The sequence below is a fragment of the Eptatretus burgeri genome, chromosome 12, assembly GCF_056783735.1.
Source record: "Eptatretus burgeri isolate ZD-2024b chromosome 12, Ebu_testis_v1, whole genome shotgun sequence".
NCBI classification, from domain to species: domain Eukaryota; kingdom Metazoa; phylum Chordata; class Myxini; order Myxiniformes; family Myxinidae; genus Eptatretus; species Eptatretus burgeri.
In genome coordinates, this window is record NC_140972.1 from 39,025,298 (window position 1) to 39,046,149 (window position 20,852).

Below are 20,852 nucleotides of genomic sequence, written 5' to 3' on the forward strand. Positions count from 1 at the left end.
TACTGATGGCATAAAAAACACACTGACCTCTCTTTTCAGAGACATCCATGGAGAGAGACATTGTGGAAGCTTCTGGTGAGAGGCAGAACTCATCAGGTGGTTTTTCAACTATAGAAAAATATTCAGGGTTAAAATCTTTCAAAAAGGAGTGCAGCTGCGGTATGGAAAGGCCTGTAAGAGACAAAACAAATAATTTAAAAATTACCCTATTAATTTCTGTGTTGGAGTTGTGACTGAAAGATGAAGTTACAACAACATTCATGGTGCATTCCTTATTCGGCAAATGAATAACAAACAAAAAAGTAATCAAAATATGAAGGTGCAGGTGAGTTTGTCAAGCATGAAAATGTACTGGCAACTCAAAAATGAACGTCAAGCGTTGAATTGCAGATGCTTTGGTTAACATTAAAAGCATGCACCGAGGAAGCCATATCAAGTATACCCTCGCTGAGGGCCTGTGAAGCAGGTCTGCTCGGTCTGCCTTGATGTGGGGAATCTGGGCCACGTGTTGACCCAAATCCAAACCCCATTCGTGCACGCCGCATTGCAGACCACGAAGCTAAGAACCCATCCATGTCAGAACAAAGAGTCAACACAAAGGGAGGGCAAGAGGACATGCATGAGTCGTCTTACAGCTTTGGAAAAAGTAGTTTACAAGATCAACTATATAAATCTCACTAATTCTGAAACTGAACATGTACCACATAAATGTAATGTAAAGAGATAATCGATAAAAGGTACCGTGATCGGCCTCTTGGCAGCTGTAACTTCTCACAGATGTTGCTTTATAATTTTTTGACAACACTCCCCTCTCCGACCATCGAAGCGGTGTATGCTGCGCGGTTCCACAGCTGCACTCCTTCAGGAAGGCTGTGCACTCTTCTCTATTCCGAACAAGAACATCTGAATGATTAGTGGTAGTACAACGGCACAATGGGTCTTCAGGGGCTGCTTGGGAAGGCTGTGAGGACCAGCTGCTGCCAACTGGAATTGCCAACAGTTCAGCTGGACTATGAAGCTGGACTATACATTTATCTGTACAATGGGGTTCTACTTCACGACGACTGCATTTTGATGCATCTTGGTGAATTGATGCCAATGAAGAGGAGCCTCCATCGATGCAAAGAGCATGCTGAGTGAGGTTATTAGTTGGAGGCCTTGAAGTTTCCAAAAGGGTGCTGAAAACCTTTGTTTCTTCAATGACACCTGCTGGAGATGCACAGTGTTTTGGGAGGTACGATGAGCTGTGTGGTGGAGGCAAGAGTTTTTCAGGCCACTTTGTTTTCTGGGGAGACACTAAACTGAATGACTCTCCAGGTGACAGACTGCCGAGAAGTGATGGTCGAAGCCCTTGCGGAGGTGATGGCCAACAAAGCTGATGCTGCTGCTGAGATAATCTATTGAAGGGGGTCCCTCCAACTCCACTGCATTTTTCACAACTGCATCCTTGGGCATGTCTTATTAATAATGTGCCATCTTCCTTATCATGCCTGCGCTGCAAATTGTTACTACTTTCTTCAATACTCCGAAAACCATCTGGTGACGAAGAATGTTCATTCTTCTCTTTAACAGGCACTCTCTCACAGTGTTCAAAAGTGGCAACTTTCTCCCCAAGTGGCTGACCATCCACATGCCTGATTGGAAGCTTTGAGGCGAAAGTTGTGGACTGCTGGAAACACTGCCTTGGCACTTGCGCAGGACAGGATGATCGAGAGCGGCTGAAGTTGTGGTGCAGAATGAATGGTTGGATTGGCAGCGTTGTCGGCCGATGGTTCTTGGAGTAGATGTCTGGCAGGGTAGAGTCTGCATTTTGCAGTCGTGTCGCGCAGCATGAAGAAAAGGAAAAAGAAACAAGATGAATATTCGAAAAACAAAGATTCTATTTTTTACTTTTGAAATGGTTACAAAGAGTGAATTATTACCGAAACTGTACTAAAAACAAGCATGTGAAGAATGTACAAAAATATATTAAGTCATAAGGTATGTCCAAAGTGATGCATCCATATATTTTTCCTTCATTGTATTCTGAATTCAATCTCCATCTCTTTCAACACCTTTCTGCCAGAGTTTGACAAAATAAATTTTGGGATCACAGCAAACAACTTGGTTAATAACATGCAGCAATTTTAAAATCAGGTTCTTTGTAATGACGTCCATGAAACTCAACTTGTTCAGGAGCAGATGGCGCAAAACTATCGGCTTTCCACGGAACCCAACCTTTCGAGGATTGACGTTCATGTAACCCAACCTTCTGAGGACCTGATGGCATGGGATATATGCTGCAAGGATTAGACTACTGCTCTCTACTTAGTAGCAACATCACCTGTAGCTGCCCTTTGAACTCCTTCATATATCCTGCCACCTGGTGGATTTGATGGTAACTTAAATTGCACTAAACTGGTGAGACACAAGAAAGTTTCAACAAAAGTTTCTTTTTGCTGCCCTGCCATCCGTAATTTATGAGAAGAATAAATAAAAATGGCAGTAGGGAGTACTATTAATACCTCCTACAATTTGACATCACCAAATGTTCTTACAGCATCCCCTCTAAGTCTGGAAAGTTAGCAGTTTAATCCCCACCCTGACCAAGTTATTCCAAAGACAATAATAATAATGATAATAATAATAATAATAAATGTTGCTTTCTGCTTTCTCACTTAACTCTCTTCGTTTATAGGATCTTTTTATTCTCCTTGTTTCCTATAGATGGGTGAGGACCAGTGGTACCAATCTTCTGCCCTGCCTTGACCACGATACTCCTCCATTTCCCACTGTCTATAGGCAACTCTTCCCACTTTCTAATCACCCCCATATCCCTTGTCAGACAATCTTCCCATCTCAACCATAGTCTACCTCTTTTCCTCCTACATTGCTCACTCAACTTATCCACTCTCTTTGCTGTTCTCTGTTCTTCCATCCACACCACGTGACCAGCCCACTTAATCTAGCTTCTTACCAATCTTCCCATCAACCAACCAAAATGCTTCCCTTCGTTCCCTTATACAGTGCATCCCTTCCACCAACCGAACTTCTATTTATGGCACTCCCTTCCATTTCAGTGTCACCATCACCATCTCTTTGAGACAGTATCATAGGCCTTCTCCAGGCCCATAAATCCCAATGCCATTTCACCTTGCACCACTAACCTCTTCTCCACCAGCTGTCTCAGCATGAACATCCCATCCATCGTACCCCTACCATTTCTAAACCCTTGTTGCTCTTGTCCGATCTCCATCTACACACTCTTCCTGATCCTTCAATCAACAATCCTTCCCAGTACCTTTATGACATGACAGGAGTATAATGCCTCTGCCCCTCTCCAGATAATGTACATCACCCTTCGTCTTCCATATCGGCACAATTCATTCTGTCCTCCAATCCTCCAGAATTGAACCATCATACATCCATACATACATACATACATACATACATACATACATATATACATACAACAACCTCTTCATCCAACTGACACTGACTTCTCTTGCTACAATGGGAATCTCTGTATGCACTTCATTAATGCCCAGCACCATTCCCTTTATAATCCTCTTTAATGTATTTTTCTGCAGGTGTGTGCGAAATTTGTGTTTCAGATGCTCCACCAAGCCTTAGACAATGTAAAAATGAAAACTTGTAAAAATGTATGATAAAGTATACCAGTGTACCAGGAAGTAAAATTCCAATTTATGTCTTCTGCTTTCTCAGAGTTTCAAGAAGAACAAAACACTGGTTCAAAGTTTCACAATGCTTGTTTTTTTTTTTTTTAAACAACATTGTGAAAAGAAAAATGACAAGTTACTGCCACATTGACCTTAAACAAAGAGAAAAGAAACGACGTGTTATGTGGTTATTGTTTTACATCGCCACATTGTTTCACATAGCCAAAGTTTTAACCAATCCACCAGTGGGTGCAGTGCAAGCCGACATGACACCAACATACAGCATCCATTTTAAGTTGCAGTGGGTAATTGTAATGTAGCTTGACAGACTCAACAGACAACGATCGACTGTTTTGGGTCTTTTCGGTCTTTTGGGTTATTAGGGTCTTTAGGGTCTTTTCAATCTTCAGGGTCTTTTCAGTCTTCTGGGTCTTTAGGGTCTTTGGGGTCTTTTTGGTCTTTTGGGAAATTTAGGGTATTTTGGGTCTTTTGTGTCTTCAGGGTCTTTTGGGTCCTCGGGGTCGTTTGGGTCCTCAAGGTCCATTTGGATCTTTGGGGTCGTTTGGGTCCTCGGGGTTGTTTAGGTCCTCAATGTCGTTTGAGTTCTCAGGGTCGTTTGGGTCCTTGGGTCTTCAGGATCGATTGGGTCTTTTGGGTCCTCGGGGGGGGGGGGAGGGGGAGCATCTTTTGGGTCCTCTGGGTACTTTAGGTTATCAGTATTTCAGATTACAATTGTGGGTCACATCATGTCAGCTGTCCTTGCTCCATTATATATAGATAAAATCACACCCGTTTACTCTTCAATGTTTTATAATTATCTATTCATTCAAATGTAGCGATAACGAATTGCTTGAGCATGGTAGGGAGATCACAACATTAAATGTAAAGGCTGAAACAGAAACAAGGAAACTGTACATGTGTTCTGTTACATTTGGTAAATAGTTTGTTGCATTTAAAGAGCTTCAATTTTTCAGTGTCATCCTCGTCACAATAACCAAATTAGCAACGAACTGGTTGGCATGGGGGCGAACTGTGCCGGCAGTGCATCTTGTGGAAGGAAACAAAGGCAAAACACGGCTGGTGAGTCACTCGAGGGAAACATCCAAGTGGGCCTGAGTGAGGCTTGGGGGAATGCCAAGGCCCTACAGTTACAAGTAGTCATACAGTACATATCAAAAGCAATGTGAGGCATGGAAGGTGAATAATATAAATACCTACCTTAAGATCACCAAACCCACAACTCATCAACATATAAATAGCATGGCAATTTCGGATTCACTTCCCTTGCAGTCACAAGGTGTGGAAGATCCAGATTCCTTTGACGCACTTCCTGAATATACGTCACATCATGGATCAGTGGGGGTAATAACTAACGGGCTCGCTGTACACACAGACATTGCTTTGAGGGCCTCATCTGTTAGTCCAGGGTATAAAATGATGCGGGAATTTCCTCGTACAGACAATTGCAGACCTAGTACAACAAAACGTAATGTGTATGAGTTATTGGCCAGAACGGTGCTCTGAGCTTTGACTTGGGGGCAAGAACCAAATAATATGAAATAATAGTAAATAAATCTTTATAATCACATGCTTTGTCCTGTCTGCCAACTTTGGTGTATTGAATGCAGTTTGAGGTAGTGCACTATGGAAATCTCATGCTGTGTCCCTTTTTTGCGATGACTATAAAACAATAATTTATGTCGGGTGAAGTCCTCATGATATAAAAGTGTGTGGATGAAGGATTTGCAATCGCACACAACTACTCTACTGTGATAAGTACAGTGACTCCTCCTGAAGTGATCTGCCATTTGACAGGTCCAGTCTCTTGATGTCCACTTTTGAGTCTCAAGCTCCATAAATGCCACCCTTGTCTGCAAATACATCTCATTTTTAACTTCCTATATTGGTTCACGAGCGCCAGCCAGAGTGACCACTATATTTGTTGTGTCTGTGTGTATGTTGGGTAGTCGATCTCGTCGAAAAAAAAAAAATTGAGATTTTTTTTTCTACCCTTATTATCAGTATTTCCGTCGATATGTTTGTCTGTTTGTCTGTCTGTCTGTCTGTCTGTCTGTCTGTCTGTCTGTCTGTCTGTCTGTCTGTCTGTCTGTCTGTCTGTCTGTCTGTCTGTCTGTCCCTCTGTTCGGTCCAGTGCTCCGTTACTGCAATGGCGATTTCGATAAAACTTGGTTGGTAGGTTCGTACCATGACCTCGTTGTGTGCAAATGAGAACCGTTGCTATGGACCCATCCGTTGCCAAGCAACGGACCTTTGAAATTTTCAAGAAAAATCTCAAAAATTAATTTTTTTCCAAAATCAAAAATCGGGCCACGAGCGACTGTGGGAAGTACATTCAGCCATATTGTCAAAAATTTCCAGCCGGATCCTATGAAAACTGTCGGAGAAGATAGACTTTGAATGAACCCTGGTCGAAAACAATTAAAAAAAACGAAGTTCGTTATATCTCAGAGACTATGAGTCAGATATACATGAAACTGGTATGGTAGGTTCATGGTATGTCCTAGTTATGTGTGAGAAAGAACCGTTGCTATGGACCCCTCCGTTGCCTAGCAACGGCCGAAAAACCTCTAAATGTGGGGGTATTTTAACGAAAAAACAATCTGCAGCATTAACCCTTGAAGCTAGAATCATGAATTTTATTGTGCTTAATCCTCAGGTCATTCCCCATCGAACGGGCCCATCACGTCAGGTTCTATTGGGTCGTCGACTACCCATGTCCGCCAACTGACTTGTATGTCTGTCTGTCTGTCCAAAGCACAACTTCGTGGGATGTGATCTGATGTGGATAAAACTTGAATATGATGTCGATATCAATGCCTAGTTTTGTCTACCTGGCGATGGGCATCCCACGCCCATTGTGGGCGGAGCCACGCCCACTTGTAATTTTTGTTTTGTTTTTCATTTTTTTTTCTCGATTTTTTTTATCGTAATTCCCACTCGATAAATTGTGCGCATTGGCCATATGTATAACATATAAAAATTCAGTTTGATTCGGTCAATTTTGAGGGAGAAGATAGGTTTTGAAGAAATGGGTGGTGACAGATAGTAGGGAAGCAGCAAAGATTGCCCATTGTGGGCGGAGCCAAGCCCACTTGTAATTTTTGTTTTTTGGTTCACGAGCGCCAGCCAGAGTGATCACTATATTCGTTATGTCTGTGTGTCTGTCAGTGTCTGTGTGTCTGTCAGTGTCTGTCTGTCCAGAGCATAACTCCGAGGACTTTGATCCGATCTTGATGAAACTTGGTTATGTGTTCGATATCAATGTCTAGTTGTGTTTTCCTGGATGAGGGTGTGCTACGCCCATTGTTGGCGGAGCCAGGCCCAAAAATAGCCATTTTTAGGGGGTAGACGGATTAAAAATCTATCTTCTCCTAGGGAATTGACTGAATGGAATGGGTTCTTCAGCATTTGAATAGCAAAATGAATTATCCAAAACTTGTCGTTGTCCGATTTTTCATTTTCGTCCCAAGGTCAAGGTCACAAGGTCAAAAACTTAGAAAATTGCGAAGCTTGACATAAAAATCATACGACGGCCCAAACTTTGAGAGCTAGGCTGACAATATTTTTAGGCATAATCTTGAGGTCATTCCCCACCTAAAGTCTTGAAACCATTTTGCTCTATCTCGAACACCTTGCCCGTGGCGCCCCCTTCAAGTTTGTTTTTACGCTGATTTCATCAAAGTATGGATAATCCGAGGAGTGCGAAATGCCATATAGCCTATATGACGTTATATTGTTCCTGGAATGTTCTAGAGGAAGTTTTGCACCAAAGGTCATCATCCTTGACCTTTGACCTTTAAAGCTCACAAAGGTCATCATCCTTGACCTTTGACCTTTAAAGTTCACAAAGGTCAAATTTTCAAGTTGTGGGAATCGAACCGGGTTTTTGACCTTCTTCGACGAACTAACTCCAATAAGCTATACCACGTATCCTCTTTCCTTATTTTAATGTCCACAACATTGTTTTGTGACCTTTGAAGGTTATGCAAAGGTCAAATTTTGAAAGTTGTTGAACGAAATCGGGGTTTTGACATTTTGGAGCTAATAACCCGTCACCCGTACCACATCATGTTGATCATTTTTATAACTTGGTCAAAAATTATCACATTGTTTCATCCTTGACTTCTGAAACGATGTACATCGTCAAATACTGCTCGTGAACCATCGTTGCCTCCCGGCTTGTCCACCTTTATCTTTCATCCAATGCACAAACAAGAAAAAGATGTGATGCAGAGCACGATACATGCAAATTCCATAAATGAAATCTGACCTCAAATAATAATCAAAAATAATAACTCAAATTTGATCTAAAAAAAAAATGATCCAATGAACAAAGATGCAACTCCTCTTTTAAATTTCAAGTCAATGGGATGAAAATTGAGGATTTTAGAAATAACTCCTTAGTTGGTGACCTTTTAGTCGATGTTGACCTCAAAAGTAATTGGCTCGTTGAATTCAGTGACCTGAAATATAAATCCTCTTTAAATTTCAAGTCAATCAGATGAAAATTGAGGATTTTAGAAATCCCATCTAAGTTGCTGGCCTTTGGCCTATGTTGACCTTTTGGCCAACGTTGACCTAAAAATAATTGGTGGTTGGATTCAGTAACCTGATGTGCAAATCCTCTTCAAATTTCAAGTCAATGGGATGGAAATTGAGGATTTTAGAAGTACCTCCTTAGTTGTTGACCTTTTGGTCGATGTTGACCTCAAAAATAATTGGCTCGTTGAATTCAGTGAACGGAAATATAAATTCTCTTTAAATTTCAAGTCAATCGGATGAAAATTGAGGATTTTAGAAATCCCATCTAAGTTGTTGACCTTTGGCCTATGTTGACCTTTTGGCTAACGTTGACCTCAAATATAATTGGTTGTTGAATTAATTGACCTGAAATATAGATCCTCTTCAAATTTCTAATCAATCGGATGAAAATTGAGGATTTTAGAAATTTGACGAATTTGGAGACCTTTGACTTATGTTGACCTTTTGGTTTCTTGCTTATGACAAACTCTAACATGTTGTGAAATTTCGTGAAGATCGGTTTAAAATTGTGACCGGTAGGCGATTGACAAACAAACAGACAAGCAAACAGACAGACAGAAAGAGTAACAAAATCGACTGACCAATATACGTACTTCAAAAATCCTTTATTTTGCAGGTAATAACGCAACATCTTTCTTTGTTTTTCTCTCTTTCTGTCTGCGTTTTTCCTTCCATCGCAGCTTTGATCACCTGTTTCAGCAATCTCTCCCTTTTCAAAATGTGACCAAGCCAGTCTTCTTTATTCTTCCTAATGCCTCAACCAAACACCTCCTTTCCTGTATCAACTCAAGAACTTCTTCATTGCATTTTGCTCAACCCACGATCCAATCCTTTCCATCCTTCACCACACACACACTTTCCCATCCTTCACCACACACATACTGACAACCTTCACCACACACACTTTTCCATCCTTCACCACACACCCACATTTACCAACTTTTCCATACCCACATTTTGAAAACTTACAGTCTCTTGATGTCTTCCTTTGATTCTCAAGGTCCATTTTTCATACCTATGTCGTAGCACACTCCTAGGACTGACAGGATGACTTACAGGTGGACACACTTGCCTCTTAGCTGTCTAACCTGTGTTTGAATTCCCACCCAGCTATAAACTGCCATCCTGGTGTTTCACAGGTAGAGTGGTTCATCAATGTGTGTGCTGCTCCTCAGTGGACACTAAACGGGAATCCCATCTGCCAGCATTATTTGGTGGACTTTAAAGATCCCGTGGTGTCCTTCATGAAGAGTAGGCGAGCTATCACCGGTACCATGGCCAAATTCCAAATTCCTGCCCTTATCAGCACAGGGTGGCACAGCTGTGTCCTCAGCCAATGATGCTACCCTGCAGACTTGTGCTGCATACAAATGTAGAAGCACGCTCCTAATCAAGGATTTCACGAACTTTTCAGCTGTTTGTTGAATCTCTTTCTCCAAAACTCCCTTCTTTTGTTAAAATCTTTTTTAGCTTTGGCAATTTTCTTTCTAATCTCTTCATGACATTTATAATCCCCAGTCACCAAGCTACCCAGGTCCTGAAAATCTCCACCCTGTTGCAGTTTATGTCCGTTGATGTTAAACGTCAAGTTTTTACCTGCATCATTGCTGACACCTGCATCTTTCATCATCTTGGCCTTCCTCACATTGATTCTCATTCCATATTCTGTAGATGTTTTAAGAAGAGCCTCCACCAGCCATGACAATCCTTCAAATTTGTTTGCTATCATGGCCTCATTGTAAACCTGACCGACTTCATCAGCTTACCTCCAACCTTTATCCCAACATCAATATCTTCCATTGTTCCTTTCAGAAATGCCTCTGCATAGAGGTTGAAGAGGATGGACAGTGACAGCTGAAGTACAGTGAAAACTATAGTAACAAGTACATTATCTACAGCTACAGAGAAAATGACAAAGAAAACTGCAGGGAAAACAACAGTGAAAATAACAATAAAAACTGCAGTAACAACAAGCATCAATTGAAGATATAATAAAGGGTATTAAAAGGTATCTCATTAAATGTCACAGGTTGTGCTTCTTCATAGTATTGGTCAGTTACTACAGTATCATCAATAAAGCTTGTTGAAATCACAGCATATTGTTCGAGTATCAAGCATTTGCACAGAGATGCATCATGGAAATAGTTGTTTTTAACTTACAATGGGATGTAAAACCATTTTATATTCCACTGAGTGAATCAGTTGCTTTCAGGAAATAATGTGAAATGATACATCCGTGGTGAAATGGCTTGAGACATAGATAAGAGTTTCCACAAGTGTGATAAAAATGTATCACGTCATAACGTTTTCTCAGATTAGTGGTATTTATCAAGTGCTTTGTTTTGATGTATATGCATCTCAATGTATGTATATGTATGTATGTATATATATATATATATATGTATGTATATATATATATATATATATATATATATATATATATATATATATATATATATATATATATATATATATATATATACACTACACTTTCATATGTGCCTCAATACGACAGAGGTTGGAGGTTGGAAACCTGCCTCCAGACAGGTACTGCTGGATCTCCAACATGGATTAGCATGTCTGCTTAAAGCCACAATGACTCTTCTTAGGGCAACGGAGAGAGGTACTGTTTCTTTAAGTGCTGATGAAACAGAAAATAATAAACTTAAAAGTGATTTTTAATTCCGTCAGATTTCAAAATTATTGGTGGAAATGGTGAGTGTGGGACTTTGTTGGTGCGGAGAACAAAAATAACAATGCCATTGTTGTGATGGAAAGAGGCAGTTGTTCCATTCATGGTTCTACATCCGCACCAGTGAACACACTAATGTCTGAAAATATCTGCAATGATGAATACTGCAACGGCTCACTGGCAGTTGTAAAAATGATGTGTTGGTTCCTGATAAGATATTCTGAAAAATGCCTCTGATTTCAGATTGCTTATTTATCGCTAATTTCAGCACACAAATAGAAATCTGAGTGGGCAGCAAAGGAAGTAAGATAATACTGTACTGTACAGTATATAAAATTACCTTAAATGGTGGTTGATCCACCTTGAACAATAGTAAAATTGACATTTTGGGCCTTATCGTTCATCAGAGCAAAAGAGAGAACAATGGGTGCAGAGATTCAAACAGGAGGACTTCCACAAAGCCTCTGGCTGCTGGTTGCATCATTGGTTAGGGACACAGCTATGCCACTGGTGCTCATTTCACCAACCTCAGAAGGGTGACAGGCTGAGTCAACCCCACCTTGTATTAATTCAGCAGCAGACAGGGCTCAAACTCAGGATCCGAGGGTCGCAAGCATGCCACCCTAACTGCTAAGCCAACACTAGGCTTAGCAAAGCACGACACCAAACTGTGTCGAATGCCTTAGATGTGTCCAGGGTGATGATCCTAACATCTGTAAGACTTAAGGCCTCCAACCATTGCTGAGAGAGGATCAGAAACATGTCCAGAGTTGAGTGATCAGGACAGGAACCAAACTGATGTTCAGAGGTAAGGTTGTTTGAAAACAGGAAAGCCTTAACAATGGCAGCAATGATGGATTCCATTTTTTTTTAATTGCAAGCAAACTCACTGGCCTATAGTTGGTAAGGTCTGTTTTTGCACCCTTCTTGTGGATGGGAGTGATATTTGCTGACTTTTAAGCAGAGGGTAGGTGGCCATAAGAGAAGGACAGAAGGTAGGTGGCCATGTCCGAAGAGGAAAACTCCTTGGGGAGGGGGGATATTATTAGTATTAATAATGCTTTGTAATAACATTAATTTTATGAAATTATCATTCGTGTTGTTGTTACTTTTGTTGTTAGAAGTGGCCTTGGAAGAATGGCACCATTAGCTATCATAACATGGATATACAACTTAACATGGATTGCACCCAGGATAGAACATCCCCTTTTGGGAGGGGGGAAATGAAATTTCTACAACCTCCATCATGTGACTCTTAGTCATTCTGTCAAGTTTGGTTGAGATTGGATAAATAATGACTGAATGTATTACGGTCAAAAAAGCAATCAGACAGATCGACAGACAACAAATTGTGTATTTTAGTATGATTACAGACCAACGTAAGTATCATGGACTGAAAAAGTAGCTCAAAGGTAGTGTATAAGTTGTAATCCTGGCCTATGACTTGTCTATTCTTAGTTCAATGCCAAATGTATAAGGATCTGATGACATACTTGGAATGACATCATATAGCCCATGGCATTCTTTTTGAATTGGGACGATAGCACTGGTCCCATCTGCCACTATTCACTTGCTTTTCTCAGTCATTACTTCCTTTCTTGAAATGAATATAAACCTTGAATGACCTTTAAATTTTTCACGACAGACAAAATATTGGTCAATATGCGGACAATGCATCTCACATTTAAGACTTTGGAAACTAATCCTGACAAAAATCTGGCACATTAGTATATTTTTAACAGACATAATGTGCTCACAAGGCTGGCAAGATAGCTTAGAAATACGCATACTCACCATAATGAATTTAAACCCACTTCTGGAAGTATGTATAAACACCATTCTGGTAAAACTTCCAAAACCAAGAATCACTGCTCACCTTCACTCTTTCATTCCTCTTTTTCCACACATTTGGAACAAACTCCCAAACTCTCTTCAATCCCATTCTTCCCTCCAGGTCTTCAAAACAACCGTTCATCACCATCTCTTATCTTCCTCCATCCAAAACCATGATCTTTTCTACCCCCGTTAATCCATCCCACACCCACCCCCTTCAAATTCCCTGCTTTGCTTCCTTAAAGTCCCTGTAGTGTCCATCTTGTTCACCCTGTGTACCCTGCCCCATCTCTCTCCCTCTCCCTTCCACAGATCTCCTCATTTCTCTGTTCCACATTGTTTTTCCTTCCCTCTCCCACCCCTCTTGTCTCCTGCTCCCCTTGTTGTATGTTCTGTGTGTTAGCTCTCAAACGAGCCTCGACAGTGTATACAAAAAAATAGAGCTGAGCTGTAAAGCTAGGGTTCAAATCTCAACCCATCAATAAACAATCACACTGCTATTTGAATGCAACGTGAAGCATCAATGTGTGTGCTGACCATCTTCAGGACTTTAAGTTGGAGGAACAGTGTTTCACCGATTTAATTAAAATTTTGACGATACTTGGATCATAGTTATCATTTTTTCTTTCTTATGACAAATTGTAGTGCAGTCCATGCGACCGATGTCATGTAACCGTATATACTGTTGAATTTGTTACAAATTAGTTCTCACAATATTGGTCTTTGGACTGTATGTTTGTGAAGCTTGAGGAAAATGGACTAAACTGTATAGTTTCGAGTCTGTTGAAATGCTTGGGTTTGAACAACCAAAAGACAAGTGTTTCAGCATTCTGACGTGTAAATGAGTTTATGAATGGAAAGATGATGCTTTTGGGATAAATAATTGATGTTGTGCATCATCGCAATTCAGCATCGGGAACGTTACTCAATTTGTGAAAAGTTTTATTTTGAATATGAATAATCCATTTGTGACGATGATTTGTTGAAGTTTATGATGATGGTGAAGATATGCATGAAATACGTGTATTTTTGTTTGGTATTTTAAAAATTGAACATACATGAGCGATACGGTTTAACGTGGGACCGCTGAGACTCCGATCATGGTTTCCATCACTTTCGACGATCCAACTTATCTGTCAGCACTGGTGATTGGTGGACGTTAAAGATAGCACGGTGTCATTCCTGAAGAGTCGTCAACAAGTTTTTGCCGGCACCATGAACAAATTACAAATTCCTACCACCGGTAATCAAACATCAGATCTGGCCAGCTGGTGCATGAAATACTTAAACCCAAGACATTCCCTTGCCAATCCCACAATAATGTGGGAACAATATGGACCTTTAAAAGGAGAACAAGAAAATGCATAATGTAGTGCTTTTTCTGGCAACAAAATGTTTTCATCAGCAATTGACGAATGCACTGTGAGTTATCTATCACTTTGAGTCACAGCTTTATCAAAGCGAAATTTCTTTCTATCATATCAGAACCTAAGCAGATGATTATGCAGAGATAATTTGCAATGTATACTGTAAACCAATCAAGCTTGCTGTGAGACCATTTCATTTGTGTATAATCCCTTACGTGGAAGGTGGTAACATTGATATACGACCAACCAAGCACTATTCACAACAAATTGTTGGTCATTTTACCTGTGAGCAGCTGATGTTCTTCAGAGAGATTCTCAGAAGCATCTTCCAGTTGTTGCTTTCTTGTCTTATCCACTGCAGATTTGTCACTCAACCAAAAGTTTTGCTTTTTATTCATAGTGTTGCTGTGACCTTCATCTTGAACTGGAATTTTAACCTTCGATTTGTGTGTCGAACTCGGCTGATCCTCCAATGAATGTTGTTTGCAAGCACCATCTATCAATGGCATATTCTGGCATGGACTACACAGATGTGTGCTGTTGAAAACGTCTTCTGTTCCTTTCGTGGTTTCCCTTTGTAAACCAGCAAAAGCACAACAGTTCTCACCGTAAGAGCTGTGTGACCCAGTGCTCACATGCTGAAGATCTGGAGAAACATGTGACACCAGTGGACCCTCCTCCACTGGGGATATTTGTAAAGAAGCACATTCATTGTGTTTGGAGACAGGTGGTGAAGTTCCAAGTCCCTTTTTCTTTGCTCTAGCAATTTTTGCAAAGGAAGTGACACATCGTTGAGGTGTTGACTCATTTGATGCCAGCTCACTACTCAAGTGACTTGGACAACTCAGGAGCCGCTCAAATGAGACAACACCTTGTAAGGGCTTTCTGCGTAGACTCTGATCATAGCTTTTTGAGCGCTGCCTATGAGATGTTGAAACTTCCTTTGGTTTACAAGTCGAGGTGTTGAGAATGCTTGATGCCTCCTTTGAATGATCTATCCAATTTGTTGTTGGCTCACTTTGCAGCTGGCTTAGAGCACAATTTGAAGCTTCTTTCTTCACATCCCCTAAAGCTTTACTTCTTGCAAACCATGTAGTCAGGTCTGGTGTTTTTACACCTTTTGCTTTAGAAGTCATGGTTTCTTTAGTTTCTGAACAAAGCTTTAGGGGAAAAAGCTTCTTTGTTGCACATTGGCATACAGCCTTTCCATTCATTGATTCCTTCTGCTGAACAACATCCAATGCATGAAAAACAGGTTCTTCATCATGAACAGAATATTTTTTATCAACAGAGAAATCAATTTGATTAATAAATGCATTCACAGATTCATGCATACCCTCCACAATGTTGTCTTCCTCCCAATTGACATGGTCATCTGTTTTATCTTCATCGTCATGATGATCGACTTTTACACTGGGTGTAGGGCGCTCAAACAGGTAATATTCAGACACAGGGGTGACAGAGGGCAGGTATAGCTCTTCAGATGAGGCACTGCTTTCAGCAGAGGAGCACGCAGCTGTCCCAATTGGTGTTGAATGTGCAGACAAGTCTACAGTCACAAGTCTGTAGTAGTTTTGCATGGCCTGCACCAAGCGAGCGTCTCCACGTAAATCATTTGGAGGCGGTCGTACTTCTTCAACTTCAATTCCCAAGTCAACTTCTTCATGATATAAACCTTGTACATTGCAGTTGCTGTCTTTACCATCATCCTCAGCGGGTGATGTCAGTTGAGGACAAGAGGTGAAGGACTCAGCCTCACTACTGTTTAACAAAGGTTGTGAATCACATGGAGAACTTTGCAGGTCCAGGTAGAAAGATTCACTTTCAAGAGGGCTCCATTGCATGGAGCTACTGGAACAAATCGCTGCTCTCTGCTGTTCATACAGATTACTCTTTTCTTCCCCAAAACAATCAAATTCCTCAGCCACAAGGTCCTCCTGGGAGCTGATGTTTCTCCCGTGGGTGCTACAAATGCAACAACTGATGTCACTGCAGGTAACGTAACAGCTGTCTAATCTCCTATCACACTGTTGAGAGTTTTTGTCCTCTACCTGGCTCTTGCTGGAAGATGTGAAGCTTAACCAAACAGAAGTGCTGATGTCATTGTCCTCTGTACAAAGATTCTTTGAAACACTCTCTGTGGATTGGCCATCAAAATCAAAGGAATTCTCACTCAGACAAGGATATCCTGCTGGAATGGACATTTTCTTTGTATCACACAGATGTTTGCCAGTTTCTTTATCTGTCAAAATGTATTTATCATTCTGCTCATTGTCCAACTCTTCTTCAGTCTCCTCCAGTGACTCATGTGTGAAATGCAAACTATGTCTTTCAGTCTCACCATCCAAGCTGTTCACATATCTCATGACTGGATGATCAGTGCGGTGATACTGCAAAGAATGTCTTTTTATTCTCACATCATTATCATTTTGTCCTGTAGGACAGGATGCCGCTCTAAATGGTCGTCTCCTGGCCTTGCCATGGCCAACATGGTCTGCCCTCGATCTGCGATTGGTATTCAAGCACCCAACCTCTGTACCGGTGGTTGAACCCTGATCAAAGCAAGGTGAATTGATGTTTTCATTGTCATGTGACATCAGTGAATCGCAGCACTCTTGCAAATCTTTACTTTTTAGTTTGTTGGGGCTGTGGTTGTCCCTAGCATTCAAGGTTTTGTTGACAACGGAGCAATCTCTGCTCGGAAGGGAATGCGATCGATCCCTTTGTCTGCCCGGCCACGAGATGGTTCCACTGGAGCTCAGGTCAGGCAAGCCATACGATGAAGGTTGTTTGCCCATGTTTAAGGCGTTGTGTTTTGTAGAAACTGCCCTATGGACTAGTGGAATATGATGGACAATCAATGTTTCATAGGTCCGCATCAGAGAATTGTCCATTGCAGTATCAAGATGTTCAGCAGGATGGGCTTCACACTGTCCTGCCTCTGCCCAGGCCTACACCACAGCAAAGGCAATGTCCTAGCTCCTGCTCCAGGGCTGTGGCACATTGTGTAGTCTCCTATCTAAAAAAAAAGAGAAGGAAAAACAAACACAATGCATAAATAAACTTGAAACATTGCAAAAAACACACATTCAACTCATCAAAGAGTTGAATGGAAACAAAGAAAAAGTCATCACAACATTTACAGCTCAGGTTCATTCTAAATCATCAATCTTTCAGAAAACATTGCATTGTTGTAAAATATTACATGAGACTACCAAAAAATTTATGATTTGTAATTATTATTATGAAATTCTGTTTCATGCATGACAATCTGACCACATTAAGCATGTGTTAAGTATTCAGAGGAAATGTGTCATTCTAATTCAGCATTTTACCATTGCAATAATTATTTTCAAAGTCACAAAATACCCCCCCCCAAAAAACAACATTGAAAAAGACCATCGAAAAAGAAAACAAAGGTCTCTTGCACAAAAATGTCATTTTACAAACATGATATATATATATATATATATATATATATATATATATATATATATATATATATATATATATATATATATATATATATATATATATATTGCATAGACAAGATTTAATCAAGGATTCAGTCCTTGCAACCTGTTGTTGGTGTTCCCACCTGAACCCCCAGCTCAAGATCTATGGTGGCCTGTGAAAGTCCAAAGTTTTCACATTTTGATGCCTCCTGAGCTTATTTCATGATGCTTTCAAATCAAACTTAATACATAGAGTTTTCATAAACTACTCCAAAGTGATAAAGCTGAATGCAGATAAAATGTGAATAAGTTTGATTAACAGAACAATACGATTACAGAGAAATTCAGATGATTCTCAGTTGTATAAATATTCAAACCCTTCGCCTAATTAAGCCTAAATCACTTCAGGAGAAAATTATTTGTTTGAAAGATTATAAAATAAGTGCAATAGGTTTCACCTGTCTGTAATCAGTGGTTTAACTTAAAAATTAAACTCCCCCACTTATCTCAGGAGTTTTAAGGTGCAACCATAGACTCCTATAGAGAAGGACTGGAACCTCCCATGCTCGGGGTTTTTAACTTGAGTCTGAAGGATTAACTTGAGTCCAGGGCTAAAATGACTTCGAGAAGGGCTAGAGACATGATCTCGGGATCCATAAAGGGGTTTTTCAGGACCGCGAGTTCAATAGTGTCATTTTCAACACCACCTGAGGTCATCTTCAAGGTCAAAAGGTCATATTTCAAAGTCAAATTACTGAATTTTGGTATTTTTTGCCCATTTTTGTGTCTAACTCATAAACGGTGAGAGATGTCTGATTGTAATAAGTTGCAAGTGTGTAGAGCTGTCAAACTTTGATATTTATTGTCATATATCGTATTACATAAACATTATATGCATGTCACAACACTATCACAACACGACGCAGCGACGCGCTGTTCTGGCACATGCTCCCATACCTGACCTGACCTGACAACACTATGCCTATTTCAACTATGTCTATGTCTATCACTAGTTGGAGAGCTTTTCTTGCCTCCTGAGGCATCCCAAAGCCTTTTCTTTGTCACTTACATTGAGGACATGAGCTTTCAATAGAATGTTAGCTAAAGTAGTACATGCAGCATTACTCCAAGCAAAAGGTGCATCTGCAGAGGATAACAGCTGAGCAAAATGAAATCGGCAACGCATTTTAGTCTTGTCATACAAATTATAGGCATTATGTACAAAAAAGACGGTTGACATAGTCGGTACACTCAATCCACCTCTATTCAAATTATCTAGAAACTCAGATGACACCTCGTTACCATCTTCATCATCAATGATCTCCTCCATACTAGTGCTATCGCCATATTTATGAACAAGGTGTCCGGCCAAATAAACTACTTTATGCTTAAGGGCATCGTCAGACCCCAAGAGATCCTGAGTGTCTTGAGGAGTAATCTCGTCAATGAGTTCACTTCGCTCTTCTGGATTTATGGAAGTTGTCCAGTTCTTGTTGCAATCAGTCACACAAGAACTAGATTCGGGCATAATGTCATGCTTAATGAGTGTTTACAAATTTACAATTTTAGCTGCAGCCATAATGTCAACTACGTCAATGTAGAAGTTTCCACCGCTTCTTTGCCTGGCTTGGCCAAAAAACTTTTCCAAGGCTTCATCTGCAAATATAGCAGGAAGAGCGTAGTCAAAGTTTTTCTCTGCCAGAAGCAATTTGGCAGCATCCACATTATTACGTGTGGACACAGTGAAGGCTTCAGCAGTTTGCTGAGTTAGCTTCAGCTTACGACCACCACCTCCTTGCCATACGCAGGTAGATATAATTTGGCAGGCCTGCTCCAGCCGAGTGAAACTTGTACAGTCTGCTGTCCAAGGCTGTCTGGATTCGTCACACAGATGGATAGCTGAGAAACGGCCTTTCACATTGATCATCTTGAACCACTCACTCATTATCTGGGTGAGGATGATTGTGCCTTCGCTGATACCCAGTGAATCCTTGAAGGTCTTTAAAGCAGCGACAGTCTTGTCATTGAACACTTGGCATACCAATGGTATGCTCTGGCATTGAAGGGGCTTGGGGAAAACAGCGGTGTGCGTTAGCTTGGTTAAGCGAATAGGAGTAGCCCGGTCGATCTCATAAACCTTCTGAATATCACTCCAGTAAGCTTTGTACTCATTACCATCTACGACAAATAAGAGTGTCTTGCCATCAACAGTAATCCAGTTGTTGCGAACATTTTTGAAGATGTGCACGTAGTCTACACTAAGAACATAGATTGCTCTTGAATTGACAGCACTTGGCAACTTCCTGGTCCTCCAAGTTTTGAATAAACACTGCGGTTGGTATTGCAATTGTAACATATCAAAGAAATCACAGTACCGCCAGCACCAACTACAGCTGATGCAGGTTCGATAAGGAGTTCCTTCAGCTGATCGGCAGTTAGTTTTTTGCAGGGCAAAATGCGTAGAATATAGCGTGGACCACCAAAATGGCAGGCAACTTCAACAACCATAGCATGTGAAGCAAGCATTTCGTGTTCACCACCCGCTGCTGCATTTTGAGCATATCCTACAACATGCCCTCCAGAAAATTGCATTGTCTCGACCAGCTTTATCTCGTCAAACATTAAATTGACCAAACGCTGCTGTGGTTTAAGTTGGTCGAACAAGGTTTTGAGGTTGGAGTCCTGCTGACTACTAGCAAGCATCTGTTTTACCTTTTTTGTTGATGGTAGAATGATTAAGCCGGATTGACGAATCATTTTGTATGCACTGGGTGATATGTTGTGAAGCTGCATTGTGAAAATCATCGTATCAGTATCAAATTGGCGACGATCAAGAGGTTTGAACATAAGATGCAGCTGCGACAGAAGGAAGGTGAAATGAGGAAGCTCGTGTGCCTCAATGTAAGTGACAAAGAAAAAGCTTTGGGATGCCTCAGGAGGTAAGAAAAGCTCTCTAACTAGTGATAGACATAGACATAGTTGTAATAGGCATAGTGTTGTGACATGCATATAATGTTTATGTAATACGATATATGACAATAAATATCAAAGTTTGACAGCTCTACACACTTGCATCTTATTACAATCAGACATCTCTCACCGTTTATGAGTTAGACACAAAAACGGGCAAAAAATACCAAAATTCAGTAATTTGACCTTGAAATATGACCTTTTGACCTAGAAGATGACCTCAGGTGGTGTTGAAATGACATTATTGAACTCGCGGTCCTGAAAAACCCCTTTATGGATCCCGAGATCATGTCTCTAGCCCTTCTAGAAGTCA

At 40.6% G+C, this 20,852-nt stretch overlaps 1 protein-coding gene across 2 annotated transcripts in view; it reads right to left on the reverse strand.

Annotated features, from left to right (window-relative positions):
- The window catches only part of LOC147015455 (uncharacterized), a 96,220-nt gene that overhangs the window by 64,681 nt on the left and 10,687 nt on the right, over window positions 1–20,852 (reverse strand). The window contains exons 2-5 of one of the 2 annotated variants that reach the window (XM_085850217.1): window positions 14,398–17,133; window positions 742–1,803; window positions 443–559; window positions 28–171 (exon numbers count right to left, since the gene is read on the reverse strand). In XM_085850217.1, the coding sequence (XP_085706343.1) occupies window positions 28–171; window positions 443–559; window positions 742–1,803; window positions 14,398–17,008 (3,934 nt within the window). In that variant the 5' untranslated portion in view covers window positions 17,009–17,133. The remainder of the gene's footprint in view (window positions 1–27; window positions 172–442; window positions 560–741; window positions 1,804–14,397; window positions 17,134–20,852) is intronic. The other variant, XM_085850218.1, reaches the window with a different exon arrangement.